Here is an 18,633-nt window from a genome sequence, read left to right as displayed (position 1 = left end):
GAGGTTCAGATTTCCATAGCACGACATGCAACCCCCCATTGGGTGGGTTTTTTTTTTTTTTAAGATTTTTTAATTTATTTGACAGAGAGAGACAGCCAGCGAGAGAGGGAACACAAGCAGGGGGAGTGAGAAAGGATGAAGCAGGCTCCCAGCAGAGCAGGGAGCCTGATGTGGGGCTCCATCCCAGGACCCTGGGATCACGCCCTGAGCTCAAGGCAGACGCTTAACGACTGAGCCACCCAGGCGCCCCTGGGTGGGTTTTTTGAAGGAGGATGAAGGAGAGGGTGAGGTGATGTCAGGCCATCTGGAGCTTTTGTGTACCTCTAGCCCTAGAGAGTCGGTCTGGAAGTGGGCAGGAGACAGTTCCTCTGGGCTAGGTGTCATCAGCCTCCAGGCAGCATGACCGCGGAGTGCAGGGCAGTCCCCAAAGGCGTGACCACAGCCCTGGCTGTCTGTGGAGCTAGACCAAGGATCAGTCCCCCAGGCTTCTCTGGCACCATGCTAACATGCCTCAAATCCCCATAGAGCCCCTTATGCAGGGACAAGTGCGTGCCTACTTGTCTGTTCAACTCCCTTGGCAGTTGGGCATGCCTTCTGCTGTGTCTTATTACAACTTTCCCTTTGAAGGACAAACCAGCATATCCCGTCTTTTGAGTATATGTTGTACTTGTCATTCTCTTCCTGGGAATTACTAAGTCTCTTTTTCCATCTAGATTGTAAGCAAGAAAGGAGTCCCTTTCCACATCTTTGCCAACCTCCCTCTGTTACTGGGATTATTGAATAAACCCAAGGTTCTGGCCATTTCAACCCTAACTGTCCTCTCCAGCCTTGAGTCCTAAACACCCCTGCCTCCCCAAATGTCCTCCTAATCCCTGACATTACCCCTGTCTTATCTCTCTACCTTTCTTCTCCTGTTAAAATTGTCTGTCTCCTCTGACACATGATTTAGATGCTGCCCTCTCCTGAAACTTAGAGCCTCTGCCCTCTGTGTTCTCACTGAATTAAGTCAGAGCTGTCATCACATCTGGCTTTGATTAAGAAGTATTTGTTTAATTATGCTAAGTGCAATAAGCCAGACTCAGGGAGAATATTGTATGAGTCCACTTACATGAAGTATCCAGAGTAGGCAAATACCTAGAGACAGAAAGTAGAACAGAGGTTGCTGGGGGCTGGGGGGGTGGGGAGGAATGGGGAATTTTTGTTGAATGGGTATAGAATTTATGTTGGGGATGATGAAAAAGTTTGGGGTATAGATACTGGTGATGGTTACACAACATCATGAATGTATTTCATGCCGCCAAATTGTATGCTTGAAAAAGGTTAAAATGATAAATATTATGTGTATTTTACCATACTATAAAATGGTGACTAAAAAAAATGGAGGTTTACTTGTTTAATAGTTTTTTAATAGATTGCAAGTTTGTGGGGATGGGGAGAAAACATGATTTTTTCGTCTTCACCCAACCCAGTGCTTTGCATGAGATAAATTACTCATTATTGCTTCAATTCAGGGATGGAAGTCAATGGAAAGAAGCACAGAATTCAGGCAAGGTTTCCCCATACCTCTTAGCAATTTTTAAAATTTCATGTTATTGTCAAATGGATTTTATGAGAGAACCGTGTGTAGTTGAAATTGTTTGATGTTATTATCTCAAAAGAAAAGAAAAAACATGAAATTAAAAATCGTCCCAAACTGCTATTTTCTTAGTGTTTGCATTTATAGCATGGGGAGCATTTTAGCAAACTCAGTTTTAATAATAATAATTTTCATTTCTACAACACTTACCAGCTCTTTCTGGGAGCTTTCTCAGCCCTTACACCATTTAAAGTCACGGAGTCAACCTCTTGTGCAGTGTTCCTGATAAAATGTTTCTCCTACTCCTGTGCTTCTGGATTCTTTCTTGCGTAAAATGAAGGGTGTACACTAAGCCTCACTCTTAAATATTTCAGTTGGTATAATCCTTTTACTCTGCTGATCTGCAATTATAAGTAATACATTTTCATGCTGCCCATAGTCTTACAAGTTAGAAAGAAGCATAAAGTTCTTGATGTGAGCTCTCCTCCAAGATCAGGGTTGAGAGATCAAGAGGGAAGTGAAATGTTTACATGAAGGGATAGGTAGGCACTGAGAAAGTATCAGGTTACTGGGCTTTTTGCTATGTTTTTAATTTTGGAAAATTGATACCTTTCATATTCTGTCCATAAATTATCACCGTAGGCTATTTCCTACAGGTGATTTTTATGGAGAAGAAACTATAAATTAATTTGGAGATATTTTCCTATGGAAAATAATCATGGATAAGTTTCTAAGATGTCTGTCATTTGCTTCAAAGTCTCAAAGAGAGGGGAAGTAGGATGGTGGGTATAAATAAAACATGCTTGGCCACCAGCAGATAATTATTGAAATAAAGTGTTAGGTACATAGGTGGTTTTATTATAGTGTTTCCACTGTTTGTTCAAATTTGAAGCTTGCCAAAATAAAAAATTAAGGGAAAAAAGGAAATAGATTCTGAAATGAGGTAGCTAATGGTCTATTATTCCTTAAGCCTGTTCAGTTAATTCAGTTAATGAAGGTATTTGAAAACGAGGGACTTTTATTTGGCTCAAGGCACTATCAAGATAGTATTCTGAAAGTTTATTAGCAATCTGTATTTGAAATCCTGAGTCAGATTTTGCGTATCTTAAATAAGGTACATATTGACATACCCCTCAAAATGTGTGTATGTACACACATAAAACTGAAGTGATTTTAACTTGGTTTGAGAATTTCTGGCATCTATTGGCAATGCAGGCATACTTTATGTGTCACTGGTCTGAAGACCCTGGGTAAGGACTTAGGCTTGAGGGTGAGGAGCGTCCATGGGATTCAGAACTTTCGACCAGTCCCCTTTAACGTGGTGATCGTGCATCTTTGCTCCCTGCATTCAGTGTGTTCATTGGCAAAAGGATGCACACAGCAGCGTGCGTGACACCAGGCTGAGAGGCTGGCTACTTGCCACACTTCACTTTGCAATACTTGTCCAGATACATGGCTTGTTGCTGCTTATAAAGGGTTCGTCCTGGAGCCCTCATTTGTTCCTTTCCGGGCAGTAATAGGAAGTAACTGTGCTTCCTGCTTTCTACTGGACGCAGCTCAGGTATGATTTGTTTTTCTCTCCTTTTCCTTAGGTGTAGCCTTCTCTCTAGTTCACGTCTAGCGGGGTCAAGGGCAGCAGTACAAAGAAGAGCTCATTCACAGCCAATTAAAAGCAGTGAGGTACATGAAGAGAGGGAAGGGTGAAATGAGAACATTTGCCTCTTTGCTTAGCATTGCTAGGGATCATAATTTCTCTTTCTGTCACTTCGGGCCCCTGTCCTCCCTGCCACCATTGCCAGACAGTGGAGTGGCCTCCGACAGGCCGAAGGCAGACTGAGGAGTCACGGATGGTTTCTCCTGCCGTATGATGTGCATTTCAAGAGGCTCCAAGGGGGAGAAATGAATTGCACGCCTGGAAGGTGGAGGTCATGCCTTGTTCCGCTTTGCATCCCAGCGCCCAACGTGGTGCCTGGAACAAAGGAAATGACAGTGAATGTTGAAATGCAAACGTTTACTGGCAGAATTCCCATCCCTGTGAGACTAGCTTAGATTTGTCTTTGGGCACGGTCCTCCTTCGGATCGGGCAGAGCTTTGGGGCTCCTTCCGATCGTATAGGTAGGGTTATGAGGCCCTCCTCTTAAATGGCAAGCGTTTGAAAGTGTCTCAAAAGTATAAATAACCCCACAACTGGGTGGTGGTGGCATCTAGGAAAAGCCCTTCATACTGTGCAAGAACATACTGGCAACACCTCACAGTTTGCGGTTCTTGAAACCGGGATCAACATCTCCATCACCAAGGGGGTGTGCCCAGGTCACCGAGCTGCCATCACAGGCCAGGCACTGTGTCCCTGAGAGATGCAGCTGTGACAGAGACAGACACGGTCCTTACCGCCGTGGGCTTGGTTGCCGGGGAGGTGGCGTCCTAAAGTACATTCTTGATCAGGTGTGCAGCTGCGGGGCACACTGGGAGGGCGCTAGGCTCACCCGGTGAGCGCATGGTCGGGGACGGGGGGCTTCTAGGAAGTGGTGCTGGAGTGGAACACCTGAGGAGAGGGGAGGAGTTCCCCAGGGACAGATGAAGGAGGAGTGCTCCAGGGAAGGAGCACATCTGCACAAGCCCTGAGGTGGGAGGGAGCTTCGGGAGTAGGAAGAACCGAAGTCTATGGGGCTGGTGTGCGGGCAGGAGTGGGAAGTGGACGTGACAGCGAGAGTCTGTCCTCCTGGAGTGACCAATGAGTTTCAGGAAGAGAAGTGGATTAACCACTGACTCGTTCCCCCCCCGGCCCCTCCCCACCTCACCCCTGTCATGTGTACTCATAGTCTGAACCTTGTTGTCCGGCTTAGAGGTTTCCACTTGATGGTCAGCCTCCGTTGTTTACAGCTTTGCCTCCTCTGTCCTCCTGCCTCTAGGTTATTAGGTTCCTGCAAGTTATTTGGGACCCAGTCAAGATTTCCAGCTAAACATGGTGGTGATGGGTAGCCTGAGGGTCATTCTTCAAGGCTCTCCATGCAAGTCACTGTGGAGAAGATTCCAGACCCCCAGGTTCGTGCCAGCGAGGCCCTGCAGCCTCTACACCTGCACGTACAGAAGCCGGAACCGAGCCTGTGAGTACACTGCTGCCTTAAAGAGAGGGAGAGGTGGGGGCACCTGGGGGGTGCAGTCGCTTCAGCGGTCGACTCTTGGTTTTGGCTCAGGTCGCGGTCTCAGGGTTGTGAGATCGAGCCCGGCATTGGGCTCCGCACTCAGCTTGGAGTCTGATTGAGATTCTTGCTCCCTCTCCTTCTGACCTTCCTCCCTGCCCCCCACCCCCATCCCCAGCCGGCTCATGCTCTCTGTCTCTCTCAAATAAATAAATCTTTAAAAAAAAAGGGAGAGAGAGCAAGAGGCTTGGTGTGGTATGACAGTCACGTGTGTCCTGTGTTTATCCATATGGTGTCATTGGCATTCCAGAGTGGGATTATGTGCCTTCAGAACCGTGAGAATAACTACTTGTTTCTCTGTTTCTCTTCTAAAATAAATGTGGAAAGTTCTTTTTCCCCAAGTTTATTGATGTAGAATTGCCGCCCAACATTGTGTAGGTCGAAGGTGTGCAACGTGCTGATTTGATACACATATATATTGCAAAGTGATTTCCATAATAGGGTTTGGAAAGTCCTTTTGTTGACTAGTTTTAACCTGTTAAAATGATGTCATGCAGAAATAGGATAAGAGAGGTGTCCCAGTTTCAGATGCTTTGGAACCTGTTCTGTATTGTTCTTGTTAGCAATAGTCTTCCTACTGACGTTGACCCACAGACTGCGAATTATTTCTGTGAATCTTAACGTTCTGGAAGTTGCATGTTAATGTTTGTAAGCAGGTCAGCAGCTTCACACTGTAATATTCTTTCTCAGGTCACAAATTGCAGGGTTCATTCTAGTTGACCCGCTTACCTAAATGCGTGTCTGCCGTAGACGCAGCGTATCAACGAGGCAGCAGATGGTCTTTCCTGAAAGCTCTTGCATCTCGTTCCGCTCCTGAAATACCAGTTCCCCGTCCCGGCCCTGTGGCGCAGGGCTTGTCCACCGAGGCAGTACTGACACGGGGGTGGGTCATTCCGTGTGGTTTGGGGTGCAGTGTGCTCTGTAGGGTGATGAGTGGCATCCCTGCCGAGGACCCACTAGACGACGCTTGTATCCCCACGCAGTCGTAACAACCAAAAACGCCAGCAGACGCTACCAGATGAGCTCTGGGGCACAAAACTGCCCCCGCTTAAGAGTCAGGGGGACGATAGGAGAGAATAATGTGTTTATTTGTGGAGAGATGAGTTTGAATTTGTGTGGAGGTAAAACGGCTAAGTATATTGTTAAAAGAGGAATTTTTCCTATTTTCCCTTATTTTAAAGGAATTGACAAGGGTTTTCACATGTTGGCTTCCTTCTGGGTCTCAGTTTCTCCACTTTTTCTCTTTGGGTTTGCTCTCTTTTGATTTCATATACATGTAATAAAAAAAAGAAGAAGGTAAGAAAGGAATGCTTTTAAGTTAGTAGTGCTAATCTGGCTAAATCCAAGGACTTGCACCTGCTGCTTAAATACATCTTTGTTATATAATTACTTTGTTTCCTCCAACAATGACTGTTCTCATTCAAATGAACTGGTTGAAGTCATAATAAATTTCTGGTTGCTGGGTGTGGCTTCCTACCAACAGACCCACATCCTACCAGGACTGGCTTATTCTCAACATTGGCATTTTGTGGTCTGAGGCTTAAAATGGAAAAAATTAGTCATGTTCATGTACTTACTGAAGTTTTACTTTTTTTAACAGAGAGTTGGAAGTTAAAGGTCTAAAATCCAACTTACGAATGTCTTTAGGATAGTTTGCTTCCTCTAGTGCTAACAAAAACAAAAAGTGGTGGCTTGGGGAGATGCGGCCTTTCCGTGATTAATTTTTCACATCAGATGTTCTTCTTTTTAAGTTACTAAAAAAAAAAAACAGGTAACAGTCATGAATTGATTTGGGTTTTGGTTGTTGCACCACCCCTCCCTTTTCACTGGGGAGAAGAAAAGAGTCTCTGTTGCCCTGAGGCACAGAGCATGTCCTAGTCCTAAATCCCAGACCCTCCACTGATCAATAGTAAAAACAATACACATTGTGTCTGGCAACTTAATACTCCAGCTGAAGGCCCGTTGTATACTTGCGTGACAGAATGACCCAAGATCATTGAGGGTTAGAAAAGATAACATGGAAAGTCCTTAGAGCCTGCCACACAGTGAGGACTGTGTTGGCAGGTTACTTCTAGTACTAGGATTTTCATCATCACCGTCTGTATCACCATCATAGGCTCAGTGCCTCCCTCAGATGTTTGAACATTTTTAAGATTGGGTTAAGCAGAATGAGGAATAAAGGAAGGAGGTAGGATGTGGCAGATTCAGAAAGCAGCATTTCATCAGAGCCTGTGCTCTGTGCTTCACCTTCAGTTCCTGCTCCCCACCTCCCAGGGAATCGTTGGCTATCCACTCAGATTGCTGTTTGTTGTTATCTCAAGTAGCAGACACTGTTGACAATCCTAACTTGATTTGTAATATGAGAAAGTAAAGAAAAAAACCTGCACCTGTCACCGAAGATGAAAATAAAATCAAATTCACTTAGTATATCTTCTACTGAAATTTATTTTGTCACATAAAAAAATCCAGGGTTAGAGTAGATCAGGAAACAAAGCCGAACAGTCACCAATAAGGAAATCTAATTTAAAAATCTAATAAAAAATGGATCAGAGTCCTTACTTAACAGATACCTCACCAAAGAAGATATATAGATGGCAAGTAAGAGTATAAAAAGCTGCCCTACTATGTGTTCTGTGATCAGGGAAATGCAAATTAAAACAATAAGATTATCACCACACACCTATTACAGCGGCCAAGTTCCAGAACACTGACAACACCAAGTGATTATGAGGATGAGGAGCAATAGGAGCTTTTACTCATTGCTAGTGAAAATGCAAACTGGTACAGGCACTTTGGAAGATAACTTGGCAGTTTCTTTTAGAACAAGATATACCCTTGCCATACAATCCAGCGATCATATTCCTCGGTATTTACCCAGCATTGTTGAAAACTTATGTCTGCACAAAAACCTGCACAGGGATACTTATAGCAGCTTTATTCGTAATTGCCAAAACTTGGAAGCAGCCAAGATGTCCTTTAGTAGACGAATGTATACCTTAACTATGGCGTAGCCAGACAATGGAGTTTTGTTCCTCACTGAATAGAAATGAGCTATGAAGCCATGAAAAGGAATGTGGGAACCTTCAATGCACATTACTAAGTGAAAGAAGCCAATCTGAAAAGGCTGTATACTCTGTGATCCCAACTATATGACATTCTGCAAAAGGCAAAACTGTGGAGACAGTAAAAAGATCAATAGTTGCCACGTGTTAGAGTATAGGGAGGGATGAATAGGTGGAGCAGATGATTTTTAGCATAGTGAAAATACTCCGTATATTATGATGGGTACAGGTCAGTATACATTCGTCCAAATCTATGGAATATATGACACCAAGAGTAAACCACAGTGTAAACTGTGGACTTTCGGTATTATCATGTGTCAGTGTAGGTTCATGAACTACAACAAATGTCCTGCTCTGGTTGGGGATGTTGATAATGGAGGATGCTGCATGTGTGGGGACAGGGGTAAGTGGGAAATCAATGTACCTAAAATAAATTAATGGATAAATAAAGTCTTAAAATTTAAACATGAGGGGTGCCTGGGTGGCTCAGTTGGTTAGGCGTCTACCTTCAGCCTGGGTCATGATCTCAGGGTCCTGGGATTGGGCCCCATGTCAGGCTCGCTGCTTAGTGGGGAGTCTACTTCTTCCTCTCCCTTTGCCCCTCCCCACTGCTCATGCACATGCTTTCTCCCTCTAATAAATAAATAAATCTTTTTAAAAAATTACACATGAGATCTTGGGCCATAACAAGATAAATTTAATAATTTTAATACTTAATTTAATTAAATATAAATATCATCTAGAATTGAAATGGTACATATTTCCTATTTGTTATTACTTCATTGATTCTTATTGTTCATGATGTCTGCTTTTAGATGGAAGAGAAAAAAATTTTTAGGACAATATGGAATAGAATGGCACTGTATAAAATCTAGCCAGTAGTCCCATGTGTTTATTTTTATGTAAATATTGATTTATTAAAGTGGTATGGCTACATGTTGCTAGCACTTACCATATTGAAATTTTCCATCATCAGAGAAAGTTCTATTTGACAAGACTGGTCTGTATTATAACTGAACTGTGTTAGAAAGTTGTTCTGTTATTTCTCCAATTAATTTTGAAGGACAAAAATCCTCAAGAACATTAGTATTAAAAAGTTTGTTTTGCAGTGTCTTCACAAAGAACTCTGGAAATCCCTAAGTATATAGATTCAGGATGCGCCAGACAGTCTCTCATTAACATTCAAATAACCTTGAGAAACAATAGGCTGATCAAGAGCCCCCTAGAATTGTATTAATAACTTCAGAGGTGTCAGCCGTTATAAGGAGCTAACACGTAGCCCTGAACTGACCCCCAGGAACTGTAGGCTCTAGTCTCCTGTGTTGGTAACTGCATGTGTGTGCTGCGGCTGTCTGGGCTCAGCATCGAAGTGCCCCTTACAGCCCTCATGCTCTGAGAAGACAGTTTGTGATTCTGAGATCATCCTTAACAGTGTCATATGGGAGGGGGCTGTCCCTGTGTATCCTGTCACTGTGCTCAGCCCTAGGCCTATTAGGGTGGGCTTCAGTTCCATGAGGAAATCGCACATTTCGAGGAAAAGGACAGTAACAGGGCAAGGCACGGGAGAAAAAGCCAATGAGGGTGTAGAACAACAGTGTCCAGTGGATAAAGAACGTGAGCCACCAATATGAGCCATACCGGCAATTCTATGATTTCCAACAACCACATTTAAAAAAGAACAAACAGTATGTCAATTACATCTCAAAACTGGGGGAGATTAATTCTAATATAGCAAATACATAGGTAAAATAAAGTAAATAGGTAAGATTATTTTTACCAATATATTTGTTGGGGAGGAAGAATATTTAACCTAGCATATCCAAAATATTCTCACTTTAACATGAGATGAATATAAGAATTATAAATAAAATATTTTACATTCCTTGTTTTGTACTAAGTCTTTAGGTCTCTAGGTGTTATACACTCATAGCACATCTCAATTTAAACAGTCACACAGGGTGAGTGGTTACTTTATAGGCAGTGCAGGTACAGAGAATAGATGCCAAGGAGTAACAGCTGATGTAGGGATGCTTAATTTAGGGTGGGGTTGTATGGGAAGGGGCTGCAAGTGATCTTGAGAGCCTATAGGATTTTAAGAAATGGGAGAGAAATGCGTAGATGTGATCATGTGAACTAGTGGAGAGAAAGAATTTCCTCTACCCTTCAAGATCCTTCTAGCCGGACTAAGAATCAAATTGACATGAGACAGATTAACAGGAGAAAATCAAATTTAATAGTGTATGTAAGAGGAATTCACATGGAAATGGAAATTCCAAGGACAGTGAGGCAACCTGAGGCTTAACGAACTATGGAGAAGGGTGGGAGTCCATGGATACAAAGGGAAGGAAGACCATTATCAGGAAGGTGAGAGGAGATGTTTGGAAAACAGAGGTTACCCTCTTTTTTTTTTTTTTTAAAGATTTTATTTATTTATTTGACAGAGACAGCCAGCGAGAGAGGGAACACAAGCAGGGGGAGTGGGAGAGGAAGAAGCAGGCTCTTAGGGGAGGAGCCTGATGTGGGGCTCAAACCCAGAACGCTGGGATCACGCCCTGAGCCGAAGGCAGTTGCTTAACCACTGCGCTACCCAGGCGCCCCCAGAGGTTACCCTCTTGAGCCAACCAGGCGCCCCTCTATTTTTAAGTTTTTGAGGAACCTGCATACTGTCTTCCACAGTGGCTGCACCAGTGTGCATTCCCACCAACACTGCACAAGGTTCCTTTTTCTCCACATCCTCGCCAACACTTGTTTCCCGTGGTTTTGATTTTAGCCATTCTGACAGATGTAAGGTGATATATCACTGTGGTGTTGATTTGCATTTCCCTGATGATGAGTGACATCGAACATCTTTACATGTGTCTGTTGACCATCTGGGTGTCTTCTTTGGAGAAATGTCTGTTCATATCTTCTGCCTATTTTTTAATTGGATTTTTGGGGGGTTAGGTGTTGAGTTGTATAAGTTCATTATATATTTTGGATACTAACACTTTATCATATATGTCATTTGCAAATATCTTCTCCCATTCCGTAGGTAGGTTGCCTTTTAGTTTTGTAATCATTTCCTTGGCTGTTCAGAAACTTTTTATTTTGATGTAGTCCCAATAGTTTATTTTTGCTTTCATTTCCCTTGCCTCAGGAGACCCATCTAGAAAAATGTTGCTTCAGCTGATGTCAGAGAAATTAGTCTGTGCTCTCTTCTAGGATTTTTATGGTCTCACATTTAGGTCCTTAATCCATTTTGAGTTTATTTTTATGTATAGTGTAAGAAAGTGGTCCAGTTTCATTCTTTTGCACGTGGCTGTTCAGTTTTCCCAACACCATTTGTTGAAGAGACTCTTTTCCCTATTGCATATTCTTTCCAGCTTTGTCGAAGATTAATTGACCATATAATTGTGGGTTTATTTCTGGGTTTTCTATTCTGTTCCATTGACCTCTGTGTCTGTTTTTGTGCCAGTACCATTCTGTTTTGATTACTTGAGCTTTGTGGTGTCTCTTGAAATCTGGGGTTGTGATACTTCCAGCTTTGTTCTTCTTTTTCAAGATTGCTTTGGCTATTTGGGGCCTTTTGTGGTTCCATGCTAGTTTTAGGATTATTTGTTTTAATTCTGTGAAAAACATTGGTATTTTGATAGGGATCACATTAAATGTGTAGATTGCTTTGGGTAGTATAGACATGTTAAGAATATTTGTTTTTCTTGTTAGAGCTTTTCATAAGGAATTTCTAGACTGAACTTTTAACAGCCTCAATGCCAGAAACCAAGCCAAAACTTGCACCAGATACCTGCCAGACTTTGTCTGTAATACCTGTAGATTTGGGTGGATTCTTCTCTTCTTGAGGTTCTCCAAATATCCTGAGGTTCCCATACCTGCTAGGAAGTAACCTAATTTATCACCTGGTATGGCTACTGGGAACTCTGTAAGCATGCTAATAGGCTGATATTTCCAGGAGATTTCATTAGTTCCATAAAGTCATACTTAGTTCCTTAAAGCTGTCTGGTCATATCTGAATATATCCAGGTCCCAGATATGACATTCCTGTCAAAGCCTTGGTAATATAACCATGCTTCCAGTTGTGCCCTAGTACAAGGAGAACAGATTTTTATTGAACTTATGCAAATAAATATACTGCCATAAAAATATAAGAATACTCACTGAGTTTCTGAATTCTAGAGGGTTCAGGTAGGGAGAAAAGATAAATGTTTCAGTACTGCTTATAACGGTATAATTTATCAAATTATTATAGATCAGTAGCTTAAGAGAAAAGATTTCCTTACTCTTGAAAAGCAAAGCATTTTTAAAAGTTGGAAATGTTTTAGGGGCGCCTGGGTGGCACAGCGGTTAAGCATCTGCCTTTGGCTCAGGGCGTGATCCCGGTGTTGTGGGATTGAGCCCCACATCAGGCTCCTCCGCTAGGAGCCTGCTTCTTCCTCTCCCACTCCCCCTGCTTGTGTTCCCTTTCTCGCTGGCTGTCTCTATCTCTGTCAAATAAATAAATAAAATCTTTAAAAAAAAAAGTTGGAAATGTTTTAAACAAAAGTCACAAAAATTATAATCATCATCCTCAGTTCATTAGTCCCATGTTTTTGTTTTGCTTGAATCCCGTTTTTCCACTAGTTTTAGACATTCTTACCTAGTTCAATTTTATGATCTTGAGGTTATCAGAAACTTGTCCTCAAGAGTTTTTCCTGTGAGTTTCACTGAAGATGAAATACATTGCAATGGCATCAGTGTAAAACAGTGACTGTAAATGACAGTAGTTAAAAATGGCCATGGTTATGGGGCGCCTGGGTGGCTCAGCTGGTTAAGCATCTGCCTTCGGCTCAGGTCATGATCTTGGGGTCCTGGGATTGAGTCCCGCATCGGGCTCTCTGCTCAGCGGGGAGCCTGCTTCCCCCTCTCCCTCTTCCTGCCACCCTGTCTACTTATGCTCTCACTGTCAAATAAATAAATAAAATCTTAAAAAATGGCCATGGTTAAAGATTTGATTAGAGTTCATTATGATGCAAGTGGCAAGGAAATGTGATTATTTCTCTGACACACAACACTTTAAGATAATAACATACCAGGACATCAGATTTCTAGGGGTTTTATGCAGTTTTTAGAACCCTTATTTTAATTATATATCTACACAAATATAATCTAGCAGGGTTTAATATCATTTTTGACAATACTTCTCATTTAATTTAATATACCAAATAAGCCTAATTAGTTTAATTTCTTTTTTTAAATATTTTATTTATCTGACAGAGAGAGAGAGCATAAGCAGGGGGAGCAGCAGCAGCAGAAGAAGGAGAAACAGGCTATCTGCTGAGCAGGGAGCCTGATGTGGGGCTCGATCCCAGGAACCTGGGATTATGACCTGAGCCAAAGGCAGACACTTAACTGACTGAGCCACCCAGGCGCCTTGTAAATAGTTTAATCTCTCACAAAATCTTTGAAATGTTCCAGGAGCTCTCTGGAACATCTCAGTTAGATTGTAGTCAAAAGATTTCATTTTAGAATTTGATTTTGGGAAGTATGTCAAAAAATATCAAAAGATTTGAACATTTTATTAAATAGGATCTCTGATCATCATGAAACAGTATTTAATTATCCATATAACCAACTTGACAATAAAATATCAAAGGCAAATACAGAAGATTCCATAGCTGTAATCGAATTTAGCTTGTTTTAAATATTAAGATTCAGAGGTTTTTGTTTTTTTTTTAAACTATATCAAAGATCTGATAAAATCTGGAAATTATTTTGGCAAACCACAGAATCCTTTTCTAGGCAGGTAACTTTAAAGATAAAAACATTTACAATGTCTTATTAAGAGTAGATCGATAGTTTAAGAAAACTTTCGGTTTTTTAACAAAGGGAAAACAAGAATTTTAACTTTGCATTAGTGTATTTTTGACATTAAAACCCATCTACTGGGGCGCCTGGGTGGCTCAGTCGTTAAGCCTCTGCCTTTGGCTCAGGGCGTGATCCCAGAGTCCTGGGATCGAGCCCCGCATTGGGCTCGAGCCCCGCATTGGGCTCCCTGCCCCACTGGGAGCCTGCTTCTTCCTCTCCCACTCCCCCTGTTTGTGTTCCCTCTCTCGCTGGCTGTCTCTCTGTGTCAAATAAATAAAAATTACTTAAAAAAAAATAAATAAAACCCATCTACTTTCTTAAATTTATTCTAATCTTAGCTAGTACTGACCACACACAAAATTGACTTCTAAAGATTCCCTTTTCATAAACCTTTCTGCAACTTTCCTGTTTATATTCAGTTTGCCCTAAGTTTTCCTCCCTTAAATAATCAGTCTCACCTTAGGAAAAAATTACTTTCTTTTCCCTCAACAAAAATATATTCCCATTCCTATTTTTTTCCCCAAAGCACAGATCTTACTTTTCTTGCATACAGAGTTGTTTTTCTTATTATTTCTAGTAGTCCTAACTACATTTATTAGAATTCATAACTCTTAGGAACCTTAGCTTTTGGTGAAAACCAAGTACTAAGCAACTATAACCTTTTGTTATACCAGTATTCTTTAGATTAGTAAATTTATGAGTACATTTCATAATTTCTAGGAACATGCATTTTTTCATACTACAATTGATGAGGTTGGGGAATATAGGTGAAGTTCAGTGAGGTGGAGTCCGGAGCCAACGACTGAGAAAGAATTCTTGAGGCGTCTTTGGTGCAAAATGGTGGTTTATTACAGCACAGGGACAGGACCCGTGGGCAGAAAGAGCTGCTGCCCCGGGTTGTGAGGGTGGCTGTTATATACCATGGGGTTGGGGGAGGTAAGGAAAAAGGGATGTTGAGGAAATACTTTCATATGTTACACAAGATACCGGAGGCCTTGCCATTGTCAAGTTAAGATTGTTTTTCCCTCTAGCAAGGCATTAACATTAAGATGGTCGGGAACTTCCTGGAGGCTGCAGATTATAAAGACATTTAATTGTATCTACATTCCCTTCCGGAAGCTAGGTTATTGATAGAAATGCTTTGGTTCTTGTAAACTGCTAAGACATTTGTAAACTGAGGGAGACTTAAGACTTGCAGGATTGTGGTATCTATAGGTTAACTATTTCTTTGTCCTTTAGGGCAGCCAGGAGTGCCTGAGGAATGTCACATACATCCCATGGGGGGGGGTTGCGGGGTGTCAGTTTCTGCTTTGTCCTCAGCTTGCCTTCTGTTCCCTCATCACAATTTCTTAAATTGCATGGCAAGTTTATGAATAGAACCATATTTATTTTTAGTTTCTCTGCAATAAGACAAAAGTAGACAGACCTATGTTTATTACTTAATATTTCATTATTTTATCTTATTTAAAAATAATGCAGATATTCAACAAATTCTACTTATCATCTGACTCAGAAAAATTCCAAAATTTCAAGTTACCAAACATTTTGGAAGCCACCCAAAAGTTTACCTATAAACTTCTAGTCTTATTTATATATCTATTTAATCTGCTTGTTCTTAACAATTATGTTCAGATTACCTACAAAACTTCATGAAGCATTAGAGAAAGTTAACCATTATTCTAATATTTTTGACAAATTTGCAACAGAGACAACAAGAACCGATTTAACCTTTGTTAAACTCAGATAAAAGTCTGACATTTAATGCATAACTCTAAAGACAATTTTATTTCAATTAAACCAACAACCTTAAATTAGCTTTAGTTTTCAGATCACATAAACTTGAAAAAAGATTTGGGTTTCTATCTTTCAGAGTTTTGGAATGCTCAATTCTTACAGACACTTGCCTTCAAACCAACTAAATAGAGCTCTTTTGCAAGTTAATTTTAGCAATACCATCCAGAGGTAGAGAAAATATCCAGCATTATAACATAGACACTCATACACAGACAAGATGCAAACAGTCTTCTAGCTTTTGTCTTACTAATATCTGTAGAAAGGACATTAAAGGCCCAATTTCCAAATACCTTTCCCTACCTTTTTCGTTTTGGGGAAAAACTTTTCTCTAAGGTTCCACCTAATTGTTTGTATTTCAAAGAATGGCTGTCAGGTCCTAAAGAAGATAGGTAGGAAATTTACATCACAAAGGCAGAGAAAGTATCCGCGTTTTCTCCAAAATGGAGATTTGATGCCTATCTGTCTATTATGAGAGGTGCTGGAGTCAGGGCACGAAAGCCATTCTAGGAGTTTGTGTTTTTTAAAAACCTCTTTTTCTCTTTTGTTTCTTCAGTCTCAGGCAATTGTGGACTGTATTTACATCTTAAAGACATAAGATTTATAATTTCAGGGGGCAGGAAGAATGCAAAAAATTTTTGTTTTATTCCCAGAGCTTCGGGGCAATTGTGATTTAAAATTTACCTTTCTGGGGGCGCCTGGGTGGCGCAGTCCTTAAGCGTCTGCCTTCAGCTCAGGGCGTGATCCCAGCGTTCTGGGATCAAGCCCCATATCAGGCTCCTCCGCTAGGAGCCTGCTTCTTCCTCTCCCACTCCCCCTGCTTGTGTTCCCTCTCTCGTTGGCTGTCTCTCTTTGTCAAATTAATAAATAAAATCTTTAAAAATAAATAAATAAATACATACATACATAAATAAAATAAAATTTACCTTTCTGGGGCACCCAGATGGCTCAGTCAGTTAAGCGTCTGCCTTTGGCTCAGGTCATGATCCCGGGGTCCTGGGACTGAGCCCCACATCAGGCTCCCTGCTCAGTGGGGAGTCTGCTTCTCCCTCTCCCTCTGCCTGCCACTCTGCCTGCTTGTGCTCTCTATCTCCATCAAATAAATGAAATCTTTGTAAAAAATAAAATTTACTTTTCTTTTAAAGTACAGGTCGATTGTTTTAATATCGTGATCTTTCATAATATCCACAAACATTTTGAGAGGCATTGGTGAGGTTTGGCAATTGGTAAAGATGGGTGGGCTTTGACTGGCTTCTGGAATTGCATTTCTGGGTCTGTAGTGATTTGTAAGACAAAGAGTTGTTTTTAATTCCTCAAAGAACTAGATTATAGTCGGAATATCAAAGGACTGACCTGTCTTTTTAACTAAATTTGCTTCTTTCTATTAGGGAGCTTTTTGACTAAAATGGGAATCAAAAGATTTTTTATCTTTGTAAAGTCGGTATAAAGCATTTTAACATTTTAACCTTTCACATTTTAACATTTAACAAAGCATTTTAACCCTTCTTTCTGGGTTCATAATTCAGCATGGTCTTCTATTAATCCCTAAATAATGGCCTTTTGCAGATCATTTGTAAGAGGGCCTAGGAGAAATTTTTAGTCCTGTTTCCTGTGAAGAGGGTTGGTGAATAGTCATTCTTTTTAATCTCTAAATTTAGTAGGATCTTTTCAAAGTAGAGGTAAAAGGGCCTTATAATTTAAAACATCTTGCTGCTGTCTAGGAGACATGAATTCTTTTGTAGTAGGCGGTCTAGGGTACACCCACAGAGGAGGTTGCATTGGTTATCAATCCTTGGAAGGTAGGAAGCAAAGCAAGCCTTATTGCCAGTCTCAGGTGCTTTTGTTAAATTCGTTTCCTGGCTTTCAGCATTTACATGAAGACCTGTATACTTTGAACCTAGAGATTCGGCCTGAGTGCTCCCTAGAAATCTTACATGGAAAGGAAATTCTTAAGTCTAACTTCTGTGATTTTATCTTGTCGAGAGAGTCCCTAAGATTAGCCATTATACTAGTAAGACAAGTGAGAGCTCTGTATAAAGAAAATTTTTTTCTTTTTTTTTTTTTTTAAGATTTTATTTATTTATTTGACAGAGACAGCCAGCCAGAGAGAGAAAGAACACAAGCAGGGGGAGTGGGAGAGGATGAAGCAGGCTCCCAGCGGAGGAGCCTGATGTGGGACATGTGAGGCTCGATCCCAGAACGCTGGGATCACACCCTGAGCCGAAGACAGACCCCTAACGACTGCGCCACCCAGGCGCCCCAGAAAATTTTTCTTTTAAATATAGCCAATTTAAAGGTTCCATTATCTGGCCATTGATAAGTAGGATCTATTAATAGCAACTCAAACCAGTAAGCCTTAATGGCTTAACTGAAGATGTATGCAGGATGGATCCAAAAAGGGCATAGGTGACCTGTCCCTATGATCCAGAAGTATACCCCCAAATTAGTCTAGGAAAGCAAAGACCTGGGGCGCCTAGGTGGCTCAGTCAGTTAAGTGCCTGACTCCTGATTTTGGCGCAGGTCATGATCTCAGGGTCGTGAGACTGAGCCTGTGTTGGGCTCTGCGCTCGGTATAGAATCTGCTTGTCTCTCTCCTTCTGCTCCTTCTCTCACTCTCTCTCTCCTCTAAAATAAATAAAATCTTAAAAGAAAAAAAAATAAAAAAAGAAAGTAAAGACCTTTGTTGCACAGGCAGTAAAAATGGTGTGGTGAAAACGGTGTCTCCAGTCTCCCACAAAATTGTGAGGTGCCTCCAGTCACATACCCACTAGTCTGTGACACCGGGTAGATGATACTGGAATGGGACTTGCCAGCACTAACAAGCAACAAGGATTGAGATGACAAAGGTTCCTATGCGCTGGAACCTCTCATATCAAACACCCCAGAGAGCTGACACAGCTGGACAGAGAGAGAGAGTGACCGAGTTTGATCTCCAGTCTGTTTAACTGGCTACCAAGGTGCACCCTTTGGATGGTGGATGATGAGGTTGGGAATATAGGTGAGGTTCAGTGGGGTGGAGTCCGGAGCCAACGACCAAGAAAGAATTCTTGAGGCGTCTTTGGTGCAAAATTGGTGGTTTAATAAAGAATGGGGACAGGACCAATGGGCATAAAGAGCTGCTGCCCCGGGGTTGTGAGAGGTGGCTGTTATATACCATGGGGTTGGG

The 18,633-nt window shown here is 41.5% G+C and overlaps 1 protein-coding gene across 5 annotated transcripts in view; it reads left to right on the top strand.

Annotated features, from left to right (window-relative positions):
- Positions 1–18,633, top strand: part of CA5B (carbonic anhydrase 5B) — a 93,731-nt gene that overhangs the window by 43,192 nt on the left and 31,906 nt on the right. For 4 of the 5 annotated variants that reach the window (XM_087860251.1, XM_087860252.1, XM_087860253.1 and 1 more), the window contains one exon: positions 4,486–4,680. In XM_087860251.1, coding sequence (XP_087716377.1) covers positions 4,539–4,680 — 142 coding nt within the window. In that variant the 5' untranslated portion in view covers positions 4,486–4,538. Of the gene's footprint in view, positions 1–2,653; positions 3,138–4,485; positions 4,681–18,633 lie in introns of those variants that run through there. The other variant, XM_045805079.2, reaches the window with a different exon arrangement.

Source organism: Ursus americanus, chromosome X, assembly GCF_024610735.1.
Source record: "Ursus americanus isolate L20-20 chromosome X, mUrsAme1.1.p, whole genome shotgun sequence".
In the NCBI taxonomy this organism is placed as follows: domain Eukaryota; kingdom Metazoa; phylum Chordata; class Mammalia; order Carnivora; family Ursidae; genus Ursus; species Ursus americanus.
This window is presented reverse-complemented; position numbering and strand designations above follow the sequence as displayed.